General features: G+C 46.3%; 2 protein-coding genes across 3 annotated transcripts in view; one reads left to right on the top strand and one right to left on the bottom strand.

Annotated features, from left to right (window-relative positions):
• The window catches only part of lhpp (phospholysine phosphohistidine inorganic pyrophosphate phosphatase), a 32,867-nt gene extending 29,186 nt beyond the window's left edge, over nt 1-3,681 (top strand). The window contains exon 7 of the mRNA XM_080788899.1: nt 1,581-3,681. Within this exon, the coding sequence (XP_080645025.1) occupies nt 1,581-1,677 (97 nt within the window). The 3' untranslated portion in view covers nt 1,678-3,681. The remainder of the gene's footprint in view (nt 1-1,580) is intronic.
• A 7,783-nt stretch (nt 3,682-11,464) lies between these two features.
• fam53b (family with sequence similarity 53 member B) overlaps nt 11,465-25,221 on the bottom strand; it is a 24,873-nt gene continuing 11,116 nt past the window's right edge. For both annotated transcript variants that reach the window (XM_080789118.1, XM_080789117.1), the window contains 3 exons: nt 24,998-25,052; nt 19,664-20,466; nt 11,465-12,700 (listed from right to left, as the gene is read on the bottom strand). In XM_080789118.1, coding sequence (XP_080645244.1) covers nt 12,323-12,700; nt 19,664-20,466; nt 24,998-25,052 — 1,236 coding nt within the window. In that variant the 3' untranslated portion in view covers nt 11,465-12,322. The remainder of the gene's footprint in view (nt 12,701-19,663; nt 20,467-24,997; nt 25,053-25,221) is intronic.

Raw genomic sequence — 25,221 nt, 5'->3', positions numbered from 1 at the left:
CTACTACATCTCGGAGACAACATTTTTACTTTTACTCCACTACAATTATTATTTGAAAACTTTAGTTACAAGTTACTTTAGATTTTGATTATTATTACAAAAGTTTAGACATTCTGCCTATTGAGTACTTTTACTTTTAGTACTATAAGTACATTTTGATGACAATACGTTTGTACAAATTCAAATAGAACGAAATGGACCCGCATTTGTACACTCTCAGAGTAAAATTAATATTGATTTTACAATTATAGATTGGGGGTCCCAGAGATAGAAATGCAATTAAATGGGGGGTCTGTAGTGTAGACTATTGCATGTCAAACTGTTGGTGGAGTGGGGGTCCTTGACATTAAACGGGTTGAGAATCACTGCTAGAGCCATAAAAATCTTCTTATGCGGGTCCCTGGCATATCATCTCAAATGGGGGTCCTTGACATGAAAAGGTTTGGCTCTACTCCACCCGTATCGACTCTGTGTTAATGTTTACTGCGTTGCTGCTATGGCAACTGAACTATAAAAGTCTGTCTGTCTAGAGAGAGTGTGCATATGCAACTTAGTGGAAAAGGTAAATAAAGGTAAAGGTTGCATTCGTACACACTCAGAGTTCCTTGAACTCTTAAGGATTTTACAGTGTGTTGTATACTGTCTAGTCCCGACTCCCTAGGGCTGAGCAATATGGACAAAATATAACCATACTTTTGACCAGATGTCTCATGATATTGTGACGATAATCGTACATAGCTGGTATGACATAGCCTTTATAAAATAATAATGAAGTGACCAGGAATAGAAACACTTAATGCATGCATGCCACATCGTATTGCAATATCGATATCTAGTCTCATACTGTAGATAGATACCGGTACACCCATTTTTGTATCATTGTATCACACACTACCTATACCTAATATAATACTGATTATGATTCCCAGCCCGACTTGTCCCGATTATTTAAATTCCCTCCCGTCTGCCTCCAAATTTGCAGTGTTCGACTGGCGACTGGCGACTTCCCGTTGTCTGAGCCAGTCGGTATGCTCTGCCCTGTAGTTTACCAGTGTTTTCGTCGACTAATACTAAGCGAAAACTAAATGGAAACTAAATGAAAACAAGCTATGATGACTAAAAGTAAGACTAAATATATTGACAATTTCGTCAACAAATGAAAACTAGACTAAAATGTTAGGAAGGGACTAGTGGACAAGAGATCCAGTATAAATAAAAGTCTTTATACACTTGGTTTCATGCTGAAAATAGCCCATCGACAAGCTCATGAGCTTCTAGATCGGCTATTGTGAAAGTGTAAAATCAGTCATTACGACGGCATCAAGGCCTGCCAAAATACATTTTAGTCGACTAAATCAACTGTAGATTTAGTAGTTGACCAAAATCGCATGATATTTAGTCGACTAAAACTAGGCTAACACATTGACTAGTGACTAAAATGTGACTAAAACTTAAATGAAGTTTCATTCCAAAGACTATGACTAAAATAGAAATAGAAAAACAACACTGTTGTTTACAGCTGTGTGTGTTTGTGTGTGGCTGGCTGGCTGCTGGTGGTGTTTGGCTTTGCTCTCCTGCAGGCCCAGCGACGACAGACACCCCACGGTGACCGCCGATGGCACCGTGGACGACCTGGCCCAGGCCGTGGAGCTCCTCCTCAGCCAGAGAGGACACTGAGGAGGAGGTCCAGGCCGTGGACCTCCTCCTCAGCCAGAGAGGACACTGAGGACGCGTCGCCATGCCGAGGGCTTACGCGGGACATTTTTTGACTTGACAAATATTAACAGAAACCGAGCTAGCCCTAAATGTATAGAACGAGTGCCGTGGTCTCCTCACAGTGGGTCGATGCATAGACATAGAAAGGTAGACGCCATCGTAGATGCTCTCAAGTGAGGGCAAGCTTCCCTGCGTTGGTGCCAAGGAACGTAATGAAAGGAAGGGACCTGAGTCACGTGACTGACTGGATGCTGGGGATGCGCCATATAAACGGCACACTTCCGCCCCTCAGTGCAACACGGGTCGCTCCAATGAATTGCGGCGGACGGATGAGGCGTCTACCTTTCTATGTCTATGGGCAGCGGGACCTTCGGGGGTTCCTTGGGTGGTCCAAATGGACCATTACAGGTCTGTAACTCTGAGAGTTTACACTCAAGAGAGTTATGGGGGTCCTTAAAAATAATACGTTTGATAACCACTGTACTGGCAGACTCCTAATGTGCCATACTGTAGTGTCATAGTAAATCAGTCATATACATATTCTGAACAAAACCTGGAGACTGACATTCGGTAATTGGGTCTTTTATATAATATGTAAAAAACTAAATCTAAAATGATCGTGTGGACACTGGCAGTATGTCATGACTCTAGCCAGTTTTTGGGCACGCCATATATATTAAAAAAGGTAATATCTACGAGCTCACAATACATCGCATTGTGCCGTGTTATGATCTGGCAGATAAGCTATTTTTGGTGCTTTTGTGTCACACTGTCGTATGACAAAGTATAAAATAGGACAATGTTTCTGCCCAAGAGCAATGACATGCTATTCCCTTGGTATGGAAATGGATCCTTTTCTGAAAGAAAGGATATAGTATCTTCTTGAAACGCTATAGAATCGTACAGTGCTTTTCTGTCTGCAAATAATAGACCTCATCAAATAACATACTTCATGAAGTTCATGTTTACACGAAATGCGACTAATACCTTGACCTTGTGTGGGCGGACATTCAAAAGGGGAGAAGAATGGAGGTGTCGGGATAGGAGTGCATCCTTACGTGTCAGCTTGTTTGTTTGGGCTGCAACCATCAATCATTTTCTTAGCGATTATTCTTTTTTTTATTAATCACAGAAGCGCTTTTTTTTACAAAATATTCATAGAAATGAACAAAAAAAATTATTTTCTTTATTATAATCGACTAAATCGATCAATTTGAACTTATAGTCCTATTGTCTTTGTCAATGCCGTCGCACAAAAATACAGGAAATAGCGCCGATCTACATGTTCACAATTTGTGAGCTTATAACTCTGCTATTTTCGGCATTTCGATTATCAATTTTGATTTATATAATAATCGTTTACATAATGTGTTCGGTTAACTGTTGCACCCCTAAGATGTACCGTACTATACTGTATCAGTAGGCGATCCTGTCTCTCCCGTCTGAATCTAGGAATGCACCGAGAAATTAAATGTAGCTGTCTATTTTGTGACTCACTATAATAATGTGCAATCTTTAGTAATAAGCAAGTAAGAGCATGCTCAACCTTAGTACACAGTTAGTGGCTGGAGACGTTTAGGTAAACACTCAAGCTGCAAGCACTTGCCTAACCATATTTGTAGAGTATTAGAAGCAGAGGATAATGCATTATTGATTGGCATGCGAGCTACTTTAACAACCTTTGTCTCCTCTTAGTAGATTTGTTTAGCTAAACCCTTGTTTTAACCTGGTTAGAGGCATTGTTTGTTTTATTTTTGTTTTTTTTGAAGGGCTTATTGTCTCCAAGCTTTGAGTTAAACACAGCCTTGGCCCACATACTGATGAATATGTGAACAGCTGCTCCTTTTGCTGAAACAAGTTATTGGAAAATGGGAAGTGAGTGGAGCTCATCGATGGTGTGATGATTTACTCTGCTCCTTGAGCTCTGAAAACAAACATTACAAGAATACAACGAGTTCTCTTTATCACCTGGCTGTGCTGTCATAAATCTACAGCACTCTCCACTCTATCTGATCCACTTGTAGTGAAGGTAGTTTAGGATTTTTGATTAATTAACAGTTTATTTCTTGTGTAATTGCTAATGAATTATTAGAAAGTGCTATACGCTATTGACTATTGACTGTGAAGTTCAATAAAGTGACGGCACTAAATGAATGCCTTGATTGAATGCTATTAGTCCATGCCAGTTGGCTTGTTACTGCCCCTGGAACTGGGGCAGAACAACAAGCCCTGCTCCACTGTTGCCCCCAAGGTTTTTCATTGTACCAAATGGATTCGCCCAGAACAAAAGAACATTGCCAAGTGATTTATTGAGGCCTTTCTGGTTCAACTCACCATTAGCTGACACAAGCATGAATTTTATTGCCCAATTAAACTTAATGAAATGCTACAGAGTGTTATGAAACACAGTCTCTCTGCTGGGTCCAGTCGTAATCCCGGAGTACCACTCCCACTTTCTGATTGTGAAATAAATATTAATGCATGCAGCAAAGCGCTAGCAGCTGTTAATCACTGTGGTGTCCACCAGTCGAAGGGCTTCCACCTAGTTTGACCCATGTTTTCATCCATTATGTTATTGGACATCGATGGTGATGCATGACGGTGCAGCTACACATGCAATCAGTCAGCCCTGCTTGAATCAGAACTGTGTTGTTTTTCCAGTTCATGTTGGGGCACAGTGGCTGAACTAGGTCGCAGCTTTCAACATGTATACTATAGTATAGGCACACCTTCACTAAACACAGCTAGTTCAATCAGCTGGTTGTTAAGACAGACATGCACACATAAACACACCCCAGGGCTCGATGACTGACACACACACACACACACACACACACACACACACACACACACACACACACACACACACCTCTTGGACTGGCCTCAAGGTCATCCACCCATTTCACACAAGAGCATGTACAAATTACTGCCAGTATTTAGTTTATTTAGTTTATTAGGATCCTTTATTAGGATCCTTTATTAGGATCCCCATTAGCTGCTATCCACTTAGGCGTACCACAAATAGCCAACACTTTGTGAGCTTGTATTTTTGCTATTTTTGACATATTTTACCACTTTCAACCTGGCATCCGGATTTGGGGCATGTCATATGTGAAAATGTTAACTTTTAATCATACAATTTTGAGCCAAAACGGCAGATCTACAAGCTCACAGTGCGTCGTGAGCTTGCAGATCGTCTGTTTTCGCTACGTATACATACTGACTATTGACTTGCCTATTGGTGTGCCTGCTGTCTATATAGGGCACAACAATTTTAGAAAGAACCCACGGGTATAACATGCCATAACTAGGGAAGCCCCAGGTTAGCTAACCGGTAACCGCTGTACTCTTGTTGGCGTCCACGACGTGTATCTGTTTCCGAAGGCTTCTTCCGGACAGCCAGGTGAACTGCTTCAGTTGCTATTATTCTCTCTTTTAAGTGCAAGAAATTGATTAGTGCAGCCGGAGACTGAAGGGAGAGGGTTGCCTTTCAAATAACAAAGATGACCTCATTTCAGCAGACAAGTCTGGACATGTTATGTATGACCTCAATGCTCTCAAGCGAGGCTGTCCGCCTGGTCAAAGTGAACTCGCATGTTTATCACCTTTTATCAACACCACCACTGTGTCCAGGGATTCTCAACCCTTTTCATTTCAAGGACCCCCGGTTTGATACAGATAATAGCATTTATTCTGGGACCACATTCTGTAACACTGTGTACACTCACATTCTCTAGTGCTTATTTAACTCTGAGAGGTTACAAATAGTCCATTTACAGATACGGGTCCCATTTGGACCCCCCGAACTCGATGTTGAGAAACAGCAAGTGGGCGTTGCTGCCCTCCCTACACTGCTGTGTGTTGATGTACAGAATCGTGTCATTCAAGGTCATCGGAGTTTCTTTGGTGGGCAGAACACAATGAAAGGCCTGTATGCAAGAACTTACACAAAGCAGCAGCCTTTTGGATTCATTTCTGACCATAGTTAATGTTCAATGTCACGGTGGAAGAACCAATAACGGCGCTCGCCTTTGAAATGTTATTTCCGATGCGATGGAAGTGAGTTGGGGCGGTGGTTCCAATCCCAACCATTTTTCTGGATAATGGCCCACTTGAGAATCCCGGAAATTTGTTTGCACCGATCTGACCACCCAAGTGCCACGTTTAAAGGAGAATTTCGGACTAGAAGGTTTTCTTGCAGTACCTTTTATTTGTAGTTGTTACGTCCCGACCAAAGAGGTCCAGGTGTTATTTTGTGCAAAAGCGCATTATTGGCTATTTCCCCTACCATAAGCCTGGGGTTGGGTTGTTGGGGTTTAGTGCCAATTTGCTTATTTCCATCGCTCAAAAATCGATTTCTTTGTATATATCCTCTCTTCATAATGTAAATAGCATCCCAAGCGGCACACTTCACTACTTATTTCGATGGAAATAAGCGAATAAGCACAAAAACCAACGCCCCAGTGAGGGCTTATGGCAGGGGACATAACCAATGTGCTTTTGCACTAAATAACACCTGGACCTCTTTGGTAACCTCTTTGGTGGGGACATTTGCATACGCTACTGTATGTCCTCCTGGCCCTCATGGGTGGGAACCGCTGAGTTGAGGTACACTTACAGTATTCATGTATCTACTGCTACAGTCTGAGCATAACATTTTTATGAGTGTTTGAGAAAGTTCCTCTCTCCAACCTGACGTCACTAAGCCGAGGAGTTCATTATTCCACATCACATTGATTGACACCTCGGGGACACTGAATCCTGTCACACAGGAGGGGATGTAGCTCACTGAGATGTCTGTCGATATCTTACGGTCCTAGCATGCTCGTAGCGAGTTGTCATTTTCTGTATTATTAGCACATGAACCCCAGCGACCCTATACTGGGCAAGAGTTGAACATTAAGGCTAAAATAACAATTCGACAAGCTGGAAACACTTTGCAGCTCACAATAGCTGATCGGCACTTTGTAGTAGATCGGCTATTTTGGTTTTTAGATGTGTTTGATGTACAACAAAGTATGTAGGGTTTCAAATGTGTTTAGAATTGGTGTTTTCCCACACAGCAAAGCTGTATAGAAAAGTCAACTTGAATGTGCCTTATATTGGTTTATTTTACAAGACATATACTTGAATATAAATCCAAAGCCAATATGATGTTGTTTTTCACGGCATGAATTCCACGGTTGTGGAATTTATATTTGTTTCTATATACCGGCATGCTTTTCTTTCTCTTCAATGAATTAATGATATATAAACGTGGATAAAGTCAACATTCTTTTTACAAATTAGGCCCCTTAGGCCCCAGGTGTGTCTGAGGAGTGGGAAGTCGAGGCTCCTGCAGTGTGTCTCGGAGCCAACCGCCATGTACATACAGTATGTTCATGATGTCATCTGTTTGCATTTGGGTTCTCGTTACACCGCGTGCACCACACTGCTGCTCTTGTAGCGCACCTGCGTTTGCACACCTCAACGGCCGCCAGCTGCCGCCGCGCTGCGCTACGCTGCACTTCACCTTGAGCTGTCATCTCCGCCCAGCCTGGGCTCTTCCTGTTCCACAGGAAATGGCGTGTCAGCTGACCAGACACCCAACCACCCATACCACCCACCCGCTGGCTGCACACCTGCGTCTCGCATTCCACCTCTATCTGTGGGAACGCGCACTTTTTGTTTTGATTGCAGCGACGCGTTATTTGCGCCGGTCGCGGCACCACCCCTCCCTTTTGTGTGTGTGTGTGTGTGTGTGTGTGTAGACTCTACACACACACACTGTAGACTAGAGCCATAATGGTCCATGGTGGAAGCATTAGTCACTCGATTCCACCTCTTGTTTCATCACTGTCCTTCCCTCATGTGGCGGCTTTGACGTGACGGGCACTCTAGTCTACAGCGGCAGGAGGAGGATTCTCCCAAAATGCTTCGGTTTCGGGCTGGAGAGCAGACCCCCCCCCCTCTGATTCTCCCCCCCCTCCTCTGCTTCCCACTCCATCCCCACCCCACCCCTCCTTCCCCCTCAGAGTCTATACAAGCAATCTGTCTCAGTTCTCACAGAGAGCGCTCTGTGCTCTCGCTAACATGAACTCGAGCGTCACAGAACACCCCTCGGGGGACGCGACCCCTGCACAACTGTCCACTGAAGCCTGGGAGGCTTTATGCCCCCGAGATACAGAACCGTGACCCTGTGATGTCATCCCCGAGTGTGTGTGTGTGTATAGTTTAGGGTGACTGGGTGGTCATATGTCTCCATTTAGTGTATATACTATCTGTCCAGGGGAGAGAAAAGACTGTCTGCGGCAGGTTGGGGAGGCTTATGTCTGGAGCAGAGCTGGCCTGAGATCTGACGCCCTGCCTAATACAGTGGGGGCTGGGTGCTCTCTCTCTCTCTCTCTCTCTCTCTCTCTCTCTCGTGAAGGTGTTCTGTTGCCTTTTGTGAAACCAGCCAGTCAGAGCACTCACACTCCAGAGCCTATAATCCCCTACGCTGCAGGGACCCCTCCCCTCCCCTCCCACCCCCCAGTCTGAACTCAACTGAGCATGTGTCTGTTTAACTACTAAAGGGCTTGAGGAGTTCTACACCTTGACACATTTCATGCTGCCGGGGTGTGAGGCATGCAGCTGCCCAGACATGACACCGGCTGAACCTTTCAAACTGAGTTGTGTCACATTTTTGTCATGCAGGAAGAAATGTCGTGCAGAGAGAGGGTGGGGTGGGGTGGGGAGGGTGTACAATGTGAGTGAGAACAATCGGGCCGGTCTGTGTTTTAGCACCCACCTACAGTGTGCAGAGTTACAGTGTAGAATATCACACATTGAGCTCTTCGGTGCAGACTTTCAGAGAAGCTTAACCCATTTTTACCCGAGATCAGATTAAAAAAATGTCTTCTATATCCTGACGGTTTTCTGAAAAAACTACGTTTCTATGTCAGTGGTTCTTCGATTTTTCAAAAATAGCAGAACCTACGAGCTTGTAGGTTCTGCTATTTTTCAATAGCTAAAGCATAGCATAATGCTAACACCAAAAGGGGTTTCCGCCTAAAATGGGTTAAGGTGAAGTAGGCCGTTGTGCAACCAGGCCCACGGTAACCCATGGAAACGGCTAACATTGCATCTAGAAAAAGAGAAAAAAAGGGGCTCACACGACTGCTTGACTGGAAATGTTTTGTGGCCGGGTTAGTGTGCTGGTGGAGTGTTTTTCACATCGACCACATGTGAGAGCTACCGGTCGGGGCCTAACCACAGCTAGCTAGCACTTAGGGACTAACCAAAGGCCTCTTGCATTCCGTTTCAGATGTCACGCTGCTGTTTGATCTGGTTTTGTTTGTTACCGTGACACGGAAAGCCGCCGTGATCGGCTTGTGATAAGGGAAGATAATGTTCATGTTCATCAAGACAACTTCACGAAGTTCACGTTGGGTGTGATGTAAAGTATTTAGTGAGACGGGATGTTATGGAAGTGCAGTGGTCCTCAAAGCGGGGGTCCAGGGACCCCCAGGGACCCTTGTTTCCATGTGTACACTCTGGGAGTCAGGACCTAACAATAGGCTCTATGCACATATAACCATTTTGGAAAGAACTCTTCCTACTTCCTCCACAGCCTCGGGTATTACTGATGATACTAATTAAGGCTCTGTTCCATTCTGGCCAAACAGAGTCAGGCTTGCATGTTGGCTCGCTGTAAACACTGCTACACCAGTGGGTCTCAAAGTCTCCTTGAGTGGGTTCCAAATGGCCCCTACCGTTTGGGTGCGTAACTCTTGAGAGTGTACACAAATCGAACCAAATCCATTTGGTTCTATTTGTACAATCTCAGAGTTACGGGGGTACACTAAATGGATCAGAACCTTAATTAGCATCATCGGTAACACCTGTAAAGGAAGTCTGAATGAGGCCCCGGAAGTAGGACGAGTTATTTCCCAAAATGGCGTATGTATGTATGTGTGCACAGAGCCTATTGGAGTCCCAGTCAGAGATGGTGTCAAACAGAGGTCTGTACGTGGTCGTCTGACGCATAATGAAAGTGGGGCCTCTTGACCTTTAAAAAAAGTTTGAGAACCAGTGACTGACGCAGGGCACGGCCAGGGAGCACAGCGAGGGTGACCGGCAGCACGTCAGAGTGCTGCGTAGCAGCGACGCTAGACAGACAGACAGACAGACAGACAGGCGTGCTGCACAACAGAGCGTGACATGCCCCCTCCCGTTCAGCGCCTATCTTCTCAGAGAACACTAGCGCCCTTTCATTTCTGTCACTGCTGCTTGAAGGGTGGGTGGATGGATGGGTGGGGGGTCTCTCTCTCTCTCTCTGTCTGCCTCTCTCTCTCTCTCTACAGCAGCACGTTTACAAGGGTGCTGTTTACCCGGGTTCTTCTCAACTCATTAACCGAACGCGGTTTATCCGCTGAAAAGAGCTTCCTTGTGTGAACTATATACTAGGCCGCTCTGTGACAGTGCAGAGAGGGACCTCACTGTGTGTGTGTGTGTGTGTGTGTGTGTGTGTGTGCGACCATACAGATAACCCAAAGAACGATGGCATAATCCAATCCATTACAAGAATACATTGGCCTTTTAGGCAAGTTTAAGCCCACAATTATTGCTTTGTGTGGTATTTGAGCCCCGGGTGTAGTGTGTCGGCCCGATCCTCAAATTACGCTGCCGGTCTCTTAATGAGGGGGACTTTCTTTCTCTCCTTTGCTGGCACCTCACGCACGCACGCTGAAGAATGACTGACACGGCTGCAAGTCTGAACCGCCGCCGTTGGTTCGAAACGCCCCTAGAAAAAGCCCTTTTTTTAGATATTAAAGCTATACTGGAACGGCACACACACACACACACACGCACACACACCCGAAGACAATGTAAAGCGGCCTGTTCACACAACAGGCCGTGGTGGAGGGGAGCCAGGGAGAAACTGAGCGCCACCGCACCACTAGCAGCAGCGACGACGGCGGCGGCGGCAACAGCCCTGACACATGGCCCACATTCACAGCCGCCTCCCACGTCACTGTGTGCTCCTCCACGGGAGGACAAAAAAGACCCTTTTGTTTTCCCCCGAGCCCAGAGAGAGAGAGAGAGAGAGAGAGAGGGAGGTCTCTAGGGGTGAAGCGCCGCTCAAACTCCGCCATTCCACCCGCCACTAAGAAGAAGAAAGAGAGAAAAGAAAGGGGGGAGAATTAGGGGGGGGGGGGGTGGGGGGGGTAAAGCGTGGACCGGACTTCCCAACTCGGGGCCTGCTGTCGTCCCTGCTTCAGCACACAAACACAGGGCCGTCAGAGTGTGTCCGTCAGGGGCCCTCACCATGTCACTGCTACTACTGTTTGTGGTTGTCTTTTTCCTGGCGGCCTAATTGGGTCAGCGTGCATTGTTGTACCGGGGACATCACTCACAATGACCTTGCTGTTTATCCCATTTTGGACGGGAACCCCTTTTGGTTGGTGTTGGCATTATGTTATGCTTTAGCTATTGAAAAATAGCAGATCTACAAGCTCATAGCGCGCCACCGAGTGGCGCGCTATGAGCTTGTAGAACGACTGAGATCGAAGAACGACTGAGAATCGAAGAACGACTGAGATAGAAACATAGCTTTTTCAGAAAACTGTCAGGATGTAGAAGACATTCTTTGAACCTGATCTCCGGTCAGAATGGGTTATCCTCAATACACACATTATGCCCAGAAGGCCCATACACTCGGCAGGCACCCCCAAATTGTGCTGACGACGAGAGACGCATAAATAATGAGATAGATTGCAAAAACGGACACATTTAAAACTGTGTTTTATTTGTATAGAAATATGTTCATGTTCTTATACATAGCTTTTTTGTAGTTATAAATTGTAAAAAGAAAGAATATTAACGCTATTAGCATTGCTAAGGTTTTTTCTCTCGAACAACAGAGGGAGAGCAGATCTCTCGACAAGCCCCGGTGTTATTGTGTGAAATGTTTTAGCTCGTCAATATGCTCTGCGACCGCGCAACACGCCGCCGCCCGTCGGTTAAGAGCCAAACAAGGGCTCTAATGGGACAGTAACTCTCAAAGAAGTCTCCATTTGTGTCATCATGTTACCCATCATGTACTATACTGAAGAACGTCAGCGAAACATTCACTATTATTCCTAGTGCAGAGAATTTATACAAGCCTGCTGTGTATTCTCTCCATACCTATATAGTACAAAGTCAGGTAGTCAGGCTAGAACAGAGAAATGCTTCAAGACCCCCGGCCGGCGTACAGTTCCTTCAGTTCCTTCACCCTCCCTCCTCCCCCCCGAAACACTCAACTTCCCTGTTCTCCTGAGATGAGGCCGACATACGGCACAGGGGTGGGGGGGTGGGGGGGGGGTGTTGGTAGCTTCCAAACTACAGTAAGTCCCCAGTGGGGCCCCTGGGGTGGGAGGGGAGAGGGGCCCACAAAAGCTCCTTATCAGTCTCTCCTTCAGACAAAGTCGAGGCAAGTGCTGGGGCAATCCCGCATTAGCTATCCACTTGCTTTGTCCTTTTTCTCCCCCCCTCCAGTCTCTTAAGCGTGGTTTTACCTACTGTAACCGCCCTATAGCGATCGACTTTCACAGTCCAGTCCCCCCCCCGTCCCCCCACCAGAGAGGAGGAGGACGGGGTCAGCTCAGTTTCTCTCGATCTGCTCGATGTCCAGCTCGCCTCCCAGCTGATACATGTCTTTCCGGGTGCTGCACAGCCCCGCCCACAGGGGCTCGTGGGCCTTCCCATTGGACGACGACACGGACGAGCCCCAGTCGTCCAGCTCCTCGATGGTGAGGTCCTCCGTGGCGACCTCGCTTTCGCCGTCGTCTGCGTCCTCTTTGGCGCCGCTGGGGGGCAGGACGACGTCCTCGGCTCCCTGCTCACTCACGGACGAGAAGTCCGACGTCTCGCATTGGCCGCCGGCGCTCCTGAGAGAGTGCGTGGCCTGGCTGGATGGAAGACCGTCGTCCTCGCGGTCCGTGATCCCGGGACAGCTGAGGCTGTGGAAACTCCTCAGTTTCTGCGGAGAGAGAGAGAGACACAAAGGACAGGCGGATCAGATTTAAGCGTTTTCACGTGCTTCCCCGGGAAGAGAGACAGGCGAAACGTTCCGTTGATGACCCAACGCTAAGTACACGAGTACAGTGAGCAGCCTTTCCCAGTCCCTATTGTGTCTGTTGGCAGTTTCTACTAATGGTGTCCATGGTGACGAAACATTTGGACATAAAATACATATTTGTTCCTCCGTCTAGATTGTTGCCAGTGACATCACGTCCTCCTCACTGGGACAGAGTCCACGGCTAAACACACGGCCATCTTTTTTTAATACAATTGCTCTACTGTGCTCGTAGTACTGTATATGAGAAAGCAGTATACTGAATACACAGCGGAGCACGCATGTCCACACACACATGAAGGAAACGAAGAAGAACAGTACAAATTTAGCCTGTCATTACACACTGGAACAACTGTTGGTCGTGAGGACGAGAGAGGCCATCTGAACAAAGTGTGCAGAATAACCGTGGTCTTCAGAGAGGGAACCCGAGTGGCCCTGTGGGCAGATATCCAGAGGACGGGAACATCACTCATGTCAGACCTCGCCGGGCCTGCCGGGGCCCGCCACCGCCTGCCGCACAATGGACGCCATACAGTACATCTGGGGGGGGAAGCCCGAGTAGCAGTATATCCCCCCTCCCTCCTCCCCTCCTCCTCTGGCAAATCCACATGTGCCCGGCGCGGCCCGGCCTGCAGCAGCAGCAGGCGTGAACCGAGGCAACCGCGACAGCTGGACTCTGCCCGGACATGAGGCTGTGCCTGTGTTACACGGAGGCCAGCAGGGCCGTGCATTCGTGGAATAGACGACGCAGCAGCAGCAGCAGCAGCAGCTGTCACCCATGCATGCCTGACCGCTGCACTCTGTGGAGAATAGAGCCTCTATAAAAGCCTCCTCGATGGACGGCTCTTATGCAACACCTTAGTAACGGGGGAGTGATGGGAGTTCACCAGGGCAGCAGCATACAGCAGCCCAACATGAACAGGAGTATGGTGTAAAGTAACTAAGTAGTTTATGTAAAATTTTGCTGTAGTTCAAGTACAGTTTTGAGGTATTTGTACCTGTACCATTACTTTTTCTTCTACTCCACTACATCTCGGAGGCAAATATTGTACTTTTAGACTTTGTAGATTTTGATTATTATTACAAACCTTTTAGCAAAAGGCCGATGCACACCTCAGAAGGCTAGTGACAGGTGCGTAGGGCAATAAAGCATATACTTAAAAAAGAAAAAGAAACTTGCCAAAAATGTTGCTCTTTATGGCCCAAAGAGCAACATTTTTGGCAAGTTTCTGACAGTGTCAGAAACTTGTTTTTCAAAGAAACCTTTTTGATTATTATTACAAAACACTGTAAAGCCCTGTGTATACAGTACAGTATATATATCTCGGCCATAGACGCATTGTGAGCTTGTGGATTTGCCGTTTTCAACAGATTTCTCTGCATTTGAAAACTTTGCCTTCTTGTCTTGTCTTGCATAATGAGTCCTTTTTAACTTTTAAGTACACTTTAAAGGACAACTTTAGTTTTTTTCAACCAAGGTTCATGTTTTAGGTTGTTATTAGAGAAACTAAAAGGTGAGTGTTAATTTTCTTTAATTTGCTGCTTTCTTTCGTTTTAGGGATTTTAGCAGTTTTTGACAGGGGGGCGGGGGCATTCGAGCATGGGGCTAAATATGTATTTTTTAACACAATTTTATGGTGATTTATTTTTTTATGGTTTACTATAGTCCTAATAAACGCCAGGAAATTACATCTGGCCACAAAAGATCACAGGATCTATTAAATGTGACAAACTTACATATTGAGCCTACACAGTATAAGCCTTCCCCCAGTAGGCTACCTTCACATTCAGTAGATCCTGTGATCTTCTGTGGCCAGATGTAATTTCCTGACGTTTATTAGGACTATAGTAAACCATAAAAAAAGAAATCACCATAAAATTGTGTTAAAAAATACATATTTAGCCCCATGCTCGAATGCCCCCGCCCCCTTGTCAAAAACAGCTAAATTCCCTAAAACGAAAGAAAGCAGCAAATGAAAAAAGATTAACACTCATCTTTTACTTTATCTAATAACAAACTAAAACATGAACCTTGGTTGAAAAAAACTAAAGTTGTCCTTTAAGTAAATTTTTATGCCAATACGTTTGCAATACTTTTCCCCCAAGTACGTAAGAATTCCAGACTTTTACTTCAAGGGGGGGTCACTATAGCACTGTGTTCACTCAGCTCAGGGTTAGCGTTGAAGGAACGTATAGGGACACTGAGGGAACACTGATACACTCAACATAGCGTACATGTGCGTTATCGGTCATCTACAGATCAAGCCCCCCCCCCCCCCCCCCTACAGATCAAGGGGGGGGGGGGGGGGGTTTGGGGCTTGATCTGTAGATGTGCACCCTTTCCCACACACACCCCCGAGATGACTACAGAGCTCGCTAAACTATATAAGCAAGGATGAGGGGAGAGGGGACAGTGGAAACAAGTGATCCGTGTTCCAACCCCCCCCTCAGAACGGGCCTCTGCATCGGGGCTGCAGATCAAAGGAGCCCAGCTGTTGTCCTTGGCACGACGCAGAGCGGGCACATTCATCAGCGCTGTGCAAGCAGCGCACAGCCAACGCCACTGGCTGACCCGCTCCAATGAGAGAGAGAGAGAGTCACCCACTCCAATGACTCCTCCACAGAGAGAGAGAGAGAGAGTCACACACACCCTGGGAGCCCCAAACTTGATGAAGTCCATGAATGGTCTGGCTTTAACAGAAACAATAATGTCACCAGAAAAATGTGTTCGGATTGGATAAACTGAATTACGTAAATGAAATCAGGTGGACGTCGGGGACACGGGATCCTCGTGGGAACGCCGTGACTTGGTGTCGGCCATGCAGCCCGTGACGTCATTTACTGTATCTATGACGTCAGTCGTCTGTGGTGTGTGTCATTATGGATCCCACTGCAGCTCTATAGGCAAACCCCGCTGTGATTGACAGTTCTCTTCTCTTTTTTTTACTATGCCTAAACGTAACCCTATAACCAATAGCCTAGCCTCACTAAAACTAAACCTAACCCTAAATAACCCCCGGGCGTTTGGGGTGTTAAAGGAGTAGTGCTGCAGGTTTACAGATCTGTGGCACCTATGATCCCCTTCCTCCTAGTATAGCACGGTGAAACGGAGGTTTACAGATCTGTGTTCCTCCTAGCGTATAGCACGGTGAAACGGAGGTTTACAGATCTGTGTTCCTCCTAGCGTATAGCACGGTGAAACGGAGGTTTACAGATCTGTGTTCCTCCTAGCGTAGCACGGTGAAACGGAGGTTTACAGATCTGTGTTCCTCCTAGCGTATAGCACGGTGAAACGGAGGTTTACAGATCTGTGTTCCTCCTAGCGTATAGCACGGTGAAACGGAGAGCCCCGGCTGAAAGGCACCTCAACCATAACGACCTTGACGCTCACGTCAATAAAAAGCTTATCAATAGCTCATGAGGCCACAGTTGTGGCGGCAATCCACCCCAGCGAGCTGAATTTACAGAAATCAATATCTCTTTACCCTACACACATCCCTCCCCCCTGCGATCCATAATCCCCCCCCCCCCACCACCACCACAGCTGCTCCACTTCCTGACATTCAGAGAGCCACAGCGGGGCCACAGCGCAGGGTAGCGGTTTCGTCCCGGGGTAAAAGTACACCGCCACGGGGCAACGTATCGGCACTTCGCCGTGTCATTGGTGTGGACAGGAGGACACTTTAGAGACGAGACTCAGCAGTGTGATCAATCTTTGAACAGGGGGGGTGACTTTGGGGGAGAAGTGGGAAGCACGATGCGGCACTTCCTTGTGCTCGTGCCTGATTTATAGACGACGACGTGTAGTTGTGCGCGGGCATCGTGCCGCCAAGAATAGCTGATCTATAAGCCAACGGGCTTGGTGCCTTGCATGGTTTCCACCGCCATCGGTGTATGAATGTGTGTGTGTGTGAATGGATGAATGAATGTAATGCACAATCTTTGTAAAGCGCCTTGGATAAAGGCACTATATAAATGCACCATTTATACCATTTACAGTGCGTCGCGTTGGCGACACATGAGCTTGTAGATCGTCTATTTTTGGCTTAAAGTGGCGAACAGCTGGTCTAACAGTGGTCTAATATTTGAGTAGTCCACTGATCTTGGTCCACTGCTGGCTCCCTCTGAACTGTACTGCTGGCTCCCTCTGAACTGTACTGCTGGCTCCCTCTGAACTGTACTGCTGGCTCCCTCTGAACTGTGTTGCGGGTGAATGCTTTACAGTTCTGTACTTTTAAACTTCCTGGGCTCGGTAAAAGCCAAGCATGGTACAGTCGTTCAACCGACCGGGCCAGAAATCCCCCTTTGGTTTGGCCACTATTTGGGCCAGGAGGACCTTGGCGAGTCATTTAACCCCACAGCTTGCCTCAAAACCCAGACCCACTTGAAGGGAATTGAATGGGGGGGCAGGGTGGTCTTGCGGACAATACAAAGCGAGGCCTGAGGTCTACTAACTGAAGGCAAATCAGAATATTTCAAATGTACTACTGAATACAAACGCCATCTTGGTTTCAAAGGCAGGAGTCTCTCCGCCGCAGCGCCACGGGGATCTGAAGCTCTGTGATGATGGAACAGCAGGCAGGATGGAACCAGAGCTAACAAACTCAAAGACCTCGAAAAGGTTTCCTCTGTCAAAATATTGATGTTGCCACATCGAAAAAGCCTGTGTCTTCATGCTGACCTCCTCCCTATTTTGGTGTGTGTGTGCGTGTGTGTGTGTGTGTGTGTGTGTGTGTGTGTGTGCGTGCGTGCGTGCGTGTGCGTTGCTGCGCGATGTGTCATGTCACGCCAACACTGTTAAGACGTCGCTGAACTCTGGGCGACTTTAACAGGAGGGCCAAGTCCAGCCGTGTGTTTATGACCCAGTCAGTGAACGTGTGAAACATTACTGTGTGTCGGTATGTGTGTGTGTCAGTGTGTGTGTGTGTGTGTGTGTGTGTGTGTGTGCTCTTATGAGGCAGAACAGACACAAGCCTGCCAGGATGTGCAGCCAGGACAGGTTTGAGGTTTGCCGTGTTTGAAAGATGGGGTTCACTTCAAAATGTGGACCGGACTCGACTGAAGTTCCTTAAGGCTTGGTGAAAAGTACAAGGGGAAGAAGATCAAGTGCAACGTACTGAGCCAATCCCCTTTGTGAACGGAACTCATCCGTCGCGTAACGTTAACCGAGCCCTCTGCTGACACTGTGGATCTCAATAAACCATTAGTTTCTCCAGCAACACAAATCATTGAAGGGCATGCTTTACCCCTCCCTCTCTCTGTCTCTCCTATTCGGCAAGTGTAAACACACACACACACACACACACACACACACACACACACACACCCGCATAAAGGAATGTGACCCAGAAATGGCCTGCATGACAGATCACATTAATTTAATGATAGCGCCTGCAGAAACACTTTGAGGGTGTGGGAAAGGGGGGTTGGGATGCGTGCGGGACGTGACACAATATGTGTGACCTTTTGTCGCGTTTGTTTGTTTATCCAACACGGAAGGAACAAATTGCCACAAACCAGACTCTGGCGAGCGAGACTGATTGAGGTACCGGCGTGTCCAGCACATGCATGGATGGACGCAGTGTTGTTTTTGGCAGCAAATTTAGATTTTTTGTTTGAGTCGTAGTCTCTTGAAGAGTTTTCATTTAGTTTTAGTCACATTTTAGTCACCTGGAATGTGTTGGGTGTCATGAGATTTTAGTCGACTAAATCTACAGTTTAGTAGACAAAAATATATTTTGGCGGTGCCTTGATGTTGTAATGACTGATTTGACACTTGGCTGAAAATAGCCGATCTACAAGCTCAACGTGTCGCAGACGTGCTGTGAGCTTGTAGATCTGCTATTTTCAGCATGCAGCCAAAGTGTAAAATGACTTATACTGGATCTCTTGTCCACTAGATCTCTTGTGCCCTTCCTAGTTTTAAGCTGTTGATGAAATTGTCAATACATTTAGTCTTAGTTTCAGTCACCATAGCTTAGTTGTCATTTAGTTTTTAGTTTTAGTCAGTGAAAAAAGGTATATAGTCGAGGAACATTTTTCGCCTTAGTTTTAGTCGACAAAAACAACACAGAAGTTTCCCCGCAAGATGCCACTAGTGACCCGATATGGGTCCGGCCGGCCGCGGCTACATGCTAGTCCACAACCACGAGACATGGAACTATACGACTTCAGTACATTATCACATGTCACGGAAAATGACACGTGAAATGTGGGCCAGAAGAGTCGAGACAGACACATGGTGGTGAATTATATAACATGCTTATTGCTAAGGTACAGCATTAAATACAGTATAGTGGTGTTTCAAACAGAACTGATAATCACATGATGCTAAAGGGGATTCACAGCATAATACAGTATAATATACTGTTTAAACTTTTAAGGGAACCGAGGGAGACAATTATCCACATCACTGTAGGCTGTATACATGTATTAATGACCATGCGGTCAGTGGCATGGTGGAATGGATATGATTCATATTTCGCCTCATGATCATCTACTTGTTTAGTTTGGTTTATTGATCTCGCTCATGGTTTATCACGGATCATTCAAGTTGTCCTTCAGGTATATTGAATAGGTAACCCATATTGACCCTTCTATACCGTATAGATCTTTAACTCTGGAGAGTGTGAAATGAAAACATCTGCATTACTTAAGTTAATTTGCTATCTCTCCTATGGTACCAACATCAATACAGCATGGAAATGTGTCGGCCTGTATATTCTTTAGTTTTGGCCGGGTCTGCAAGGCTAAGTCCCGTCAAATGGTGGCTCAAGTGCTGAATAAATAATAGGCCTTGATATGAAAAGGATTGAAAACCACTGCTGCTTGATGTATAAAAGCAACAAACATGAGTTAAATACCAACCTGGGTCATCTTGGCCAGGTCCAGGGACGGCCGCTGCTTGTGCGTGTCGGCCGGTCTTCTGCGCTTCATGCCGATCTTCTTGTCGTTGAGGACGCAGGGCTGCGAGCGGCTCCGGGACAAACCTCCCTCGTGTCCGCCACGGCGCTCCAGCTCCGGCGTGGAGTCGGGCGAGCTGGCGGGCGACGGGAGGCAGATCTGTTCGTGCGAGAGGTAGAGGGTCTGCGCGGCGGGGGGCTCCGAGGGGAACAGGGACACCATGGAGGAGGCGGTCAGGCTGGTGAAGGCGGAGGAGGCGGCGGGGCAGGCGGAGGGACGCTGGCCGAAGCAAGGCAGCTCCAGGGCGTTGGAGCGGGCGGGCAGGCTGAAGCTGGAGCTCCGCTGCATGGCGGGGAACCCCACCGGCGGGCCCCCGGGGCCGCCGCGCTGCACGCTGCCGCCGCTGTGACACCGCCTCTTCTCCACCGCCGTCCACACCCGCGAGCCCTGGGGCCGCCAGGCGGAGGAGCGGCAGCCGCCCAGCTCGTCCGAGCACGACAGGGAGCGACACTGACGCTTGCTGGGCGGGGCGGTGGAGGGCGACGCGGCCGCCGCCGCCTCGGCCAGACTGAGGTCCTGCAGCAAGGTGGTGATGGCTCCTGGGGGCACCATGGCCGCCGTGTCCAGGCCCCAGGGGGCCCTGGCGGGGCTCTGGTGGTGGACCTCGGTACAGGGCAGGACGTCCCACAGACTCTCCAGGCTGGCCCCCACTGGCCTCTGCTGCTGCAGGGCACAGCCTCGACGCACCTCAGGCCAACGACTCGTCTCTGGAAGCAACAAGTCACGTACAGGCCATTTAATGGAATGAACAACCGTGCTGGACAAAGTACTCGGCCACAGTGCTACATTTACGCATTTACAAGTGAAAGCTGCATTGTCACATTCTTTGTTAAGTTCCCCGGACACATCTGACAGATAACAAGTGAAAGCTGCATTGTCACATTCTTTGTTAAGTTCCCCGGACACATCTGACAGATAACCAAAGGCGGAAGCATTTTATGCTTTAAGAGTTTGTGGAAAGTGGAAATGGTGTCCTATAATGGAGATTCTAGAGGAATGGGGTCACCAAAGGCTGTAGGGTTCATCCTCAATGGAGCATGAATGAAGGTGCACAGCAAATCCCTGCATGCCAATGTTCCAATACGGATTATTATCAAACACGATTAGTTTTGGGGGTGAGAGGACCACTGTGCTGCAGCTACAGGACCCGGAGAAGGCCCACTGACTGCACTTCTGCTCCAGCAGATAGAGGCATCGGAACGGCCATTACACAAAGACAGACTGCTGTGGTTTTCGGTCAGAGCGCCGGTGTCCTTTTTCATTGGCACAGCGTGCGTCGCATTGTGCACTCTGTCTGCACCTGCCACCTGGAGAGGAGAGGGCATCCAGTACGAGAATAAATAAAAACCCTCCTCCTCTGCTGGAACCAAGTAGCTGCACACTGTCTCACAGTCACCACTACAGCTGATATGATTGGGGAGAGGGAATGGGACTCCATTTCAGCCCTATGTTATGGCAATCATAAATACTGTGTGTGTGTGTGTGTGTGTGTGTGTGTGTGTGTGTGTGTGTGTGTGTGTGTGTGTGTGGTCAGTGGGCACGTACGTCTGTTTATACAAGGCCTTTATCAGAGACAATTCTCCAGGTAACTGGGTTATCTATTTGCCAGTAACCGAACACTGGATTGGATATCATGCCTTATTTATTATCTTTTTTTTTTAAATATTTATTTTCTCTCTCTCTCTCTCTCTCTCTCTCTCTAATTACAAACAGCATTATCATTATCTGTGTGCTGCCACATCAGCAGCTCCACATTAAGTCGTTCTGTGGGGTGCTGCTGGAGGTGTTGGGTTAGCCAAGTAAAGTCCACCAGCTGCTTAAGATCTGCTTATACTCGTAAAGAGCTAATGGTGAAATTGGACCGCGCCGTGTTCCTTCTGCACAACGACAGGAGGGGCAGGGCTTTAAAAGAAATGTGTATTTAGGTTTTTGAAGGAATTCGTTTTTGTCATAGTTCAGTTGTATTGTATTTTCGTGCGTTTATTATTGGTTGCTGGTGTGTAATGTTATCTGTAGTCACTTGTTTAAATCTTCGTCTATCCCGCTTTGTGTTGTGTTAAAGAGTGGAGTGATCGTCACACTCATATATCTCATTTTGGTTAGGTCGGCTGTGCTATTCAGTTGGTTTCCGTTTGAGTTCTTTTGTGTTGACCTATAATTTGTTTTGATAATCTGAAGAAATACTCAAGTCTCCCTGCGTGGGTCTCTCTTGCCAACCAACTCGGTCGCTGACAATCTGACACGCAAATATTTCACTACTTGTACCTAGCTGTATATGAGTGAGAGACAAATAAAACACTCATGAATCACTCTGGCCTGTTAGCAAGAACCACCCCTGGATTCAGCTAACCGTATCATGTTGTCAGATCCTCCACAAGGCCACGGCCCACTCCTGGTATGCAAAAGGTCTATTCTTCTCCCCTGGTGATAAAAATCCCTGGCTCCAAATGCCATCGACATGGGCATGGCGGAGAACAAAGCCGGTCTGATCAACACCTACTGTGTTAACGATGGGGGGTGTGTGCTTGGAGAGAGGACCTTGCCAGTGTCCGTGCCAAGGTCCAGCCTACGCAAAACGCCATTTATCTCACAACGAGTGTCAAGTTCTAAGATTGGTGACGCGGAATAATAATTAATTTCACTAACCACTGAACTTACTAAACTTAAGTAAAATAATTAATACTGCAATGCAGAAATAGTTAAGTACAAGTCCGGTATTCAAAATGTACTTGGGTAAAAGTACAAACGTATTGGCATCAGAATGTACTTTAAGTACCAACAATAAAAGTAAATGTATAAAAGAATATCTTTAAAAAAATTGTATAGCTGATCAAATAGCAGAAGTATATGGCGACAAAGTGGCTTATGCATGGTTTTGTAATAATAACAATCTACAAAGTAAAATCACAATATTTGCCCCTGAGATGTATTTAAAGTATTTAAAATTGGGAATACTCCAGTAATTCCACCCCACGTCATACGACAAATAGAGAAAGTAGCCAAGCATTTTCTCCACTCAGGACGGGAACCCCTTTTTGGTGTTTTAAGCATTACGTTACTTATACTGAAAAATAGCAGATCTACAAGCTCATAGTGCGACACCGAGTGCCGCGCTACGAGCTTATAGATCTGCTATTTTTGAGAAACCGTGAAAATGTGGCGCACATTTTTGAATATAATATATTCTTTCAGAGCGAATGTTTTTAACTCAAATCTTTGCTCCCGGGGGGGGGGGGGGGGTCCCTGGAACAACATGTTTTCTGATGGGGGGTGTCCGCAGCCGAATACACATGATTCTGGGGGTCCTTGAGATGAAAAAGGTTGAGCACCACTGTCACAGAAACACAGGTTTTTCAGAAAATACATTCTTTTAGAATTGGCCTGAGGCCTACTGTAAACGGGTTAACTACCTTACAGTACATGCCCAAAATAGTGACGGCGGGTTCGTGGCAGTTTAAAGGGCATTCGGTAACAAGGTGACGACATGCCGACACCTCCCGCAGGAGCGCCGTGACTAATTCTAAGCTGTTAATTAATACGATAATGCACATTAATCTTGATGGGAGCACCTGTTAGACATGTTTGGCATAATAACATGCCTGGCCCAGGACCCAGACACAGCGGGGAGAGACAGGAAATGGAATGGGTCTGAATAGGTGACACTGCCACCAGTGGTGGAGAGTAACTACATAGATTTACTTAACCCATTTTGACCTGAGAACGATTCTACAAAATGTCTTCTAAATTCTGACAGTTTTCTGAAAAAACACATGTTTCTATATGTCAGTGGTTCTCAAACCTTTTCATGTCAAGGACCCCCACGATTATTATGTAATTGGCCGCCGACCCCCATCTGAAAATATGTTGTACCAGGGACCTTCTCAGAAGCAAAGATTTGAGTTAAAAAAGTTCACTGTGAAAGAATAAATATGCAAAGATTTGTGCCACATTTTCACGATCTTTCAAAAATAGCAGACCTACAAGCTCGTAGCGCGGCACTCTGTGCTTGTAGCTTGTAGATCTGCTATCTTCAATAGCTAAAGTATAACAGTATAAAAGTAGGGGTTCCCGCCCAAAATGGGTTAAGTACCTCACTTATAAGGGCAAGTTTGAGGTACTTTTGCTTTACTTTGAGTATTTATTCATTACCACTACATCTCAGAGGAAAATGTTGAACTTTTTACTACACTACAACAGCTTTAGTCACTACTTATTTTTCAGATTTCAATTATTATTATAAAACCAAATTTAACCACTTAAGTCCTATTTTATATACTTAGGCTATTTGGAAATAGTTGGTCCGCTATTTTAGATTTTTTAGATTTTTTTAGTACTATTACTGTGGTACTGTACGTATAATTTGATGACAATACTTTTACTTAAAGGACCACTTCACCACTTTTCAACTTATCTTCATATAACTGGTCCCCACTAATAATCATGATAAAATGCCACCATTTTTTTCTACTCAGTCTGTGTCTCATAGGAGGGCTGTGGGCAGTTCAGAACCCCGTCCACCAGTGACATAATCTTTAGGCAGGATTTTAAAAATTGTGCCATTTTATCATGATTATTAGTGAGGACCTATTATATGAAGAAGATAGGTGAAAAGTGGTGAAGTGGTCCTTTAAGTAAAAGTTTGAATACAGGCTTTTTTTTTTAACTTTACTGTTACAAGTATATAACAGTATTTTTATATTGGGACATTTCTACTTTTACTTAAGCAAAATATCTGTGTATTTCTTCCGCTACTGACTGGGGTAGCGCTGTCGCTACTCGCCATACGCCTGGCTTCTGTAGGCCAACCGCTGACAGATATCACAAACACAATATGAACACTGTTGATGGATATTCAAGCAATAACACTCGAATCTCCATTTCATGAAGAGTGGAAAGAAAAGGCAATTTACATTCCCGAAGACCATGCTGTGAAATGGAGATCGAGTATAGTATATTACCATCCTTTAATACTGTATATTAGTGTCAGGAAAAAGTACCGAATGATGATGAATTAACCCAATTTATAGTCAGTAGTACGTTCGGTGTTGCTTTACAAAAAGAACAGATCTACTCTATAGTACAGCTTGCTGTTCTGTTTGGCAAGCAACAATGTCACGAGATGGACCGTCTATAAATTAAGCTTTTATGCTGACGGATCTGTAACTTGTCCTAACAGTTGAGGGAAGAAATTCTGGGTTGATAATTGAATCATCAGGGGTCATAGACTCTCTCTCTTACCCATGAGTCCGCAGGAGAAGAGGGTAGTCCCCTGGCTCATGGTCTGTGCCTGGAACTGTGGAAAGAGCAGAAAAGCACGCATTGTCAACAAAACACAATATATATATACGGTCAGGGTTTGCACACAATGTATATACAGGAACGGAGGTTCTGGCGTCAACCAGCAATGCTGTGTTAACAAGAACATAGTCACGCAAACGTAGAGTCTATAAACCACATTTTGA

The sequence above is a fragment of the Protomyctophum bolini genome (genome assembly GCF_963924005.1).
Source record: "Protomyctophum bolini genome assembly, chromosome: 18".
NCBI lineage: Eukaryota > Metazoa > Chordata > Actinopteri > Myctophiformes > Myctophidae > Protomyctophum > Protomyctophum bolini.
This window is presented reverse-complemented; position numbering and strand designations above follow the sequence as displayed.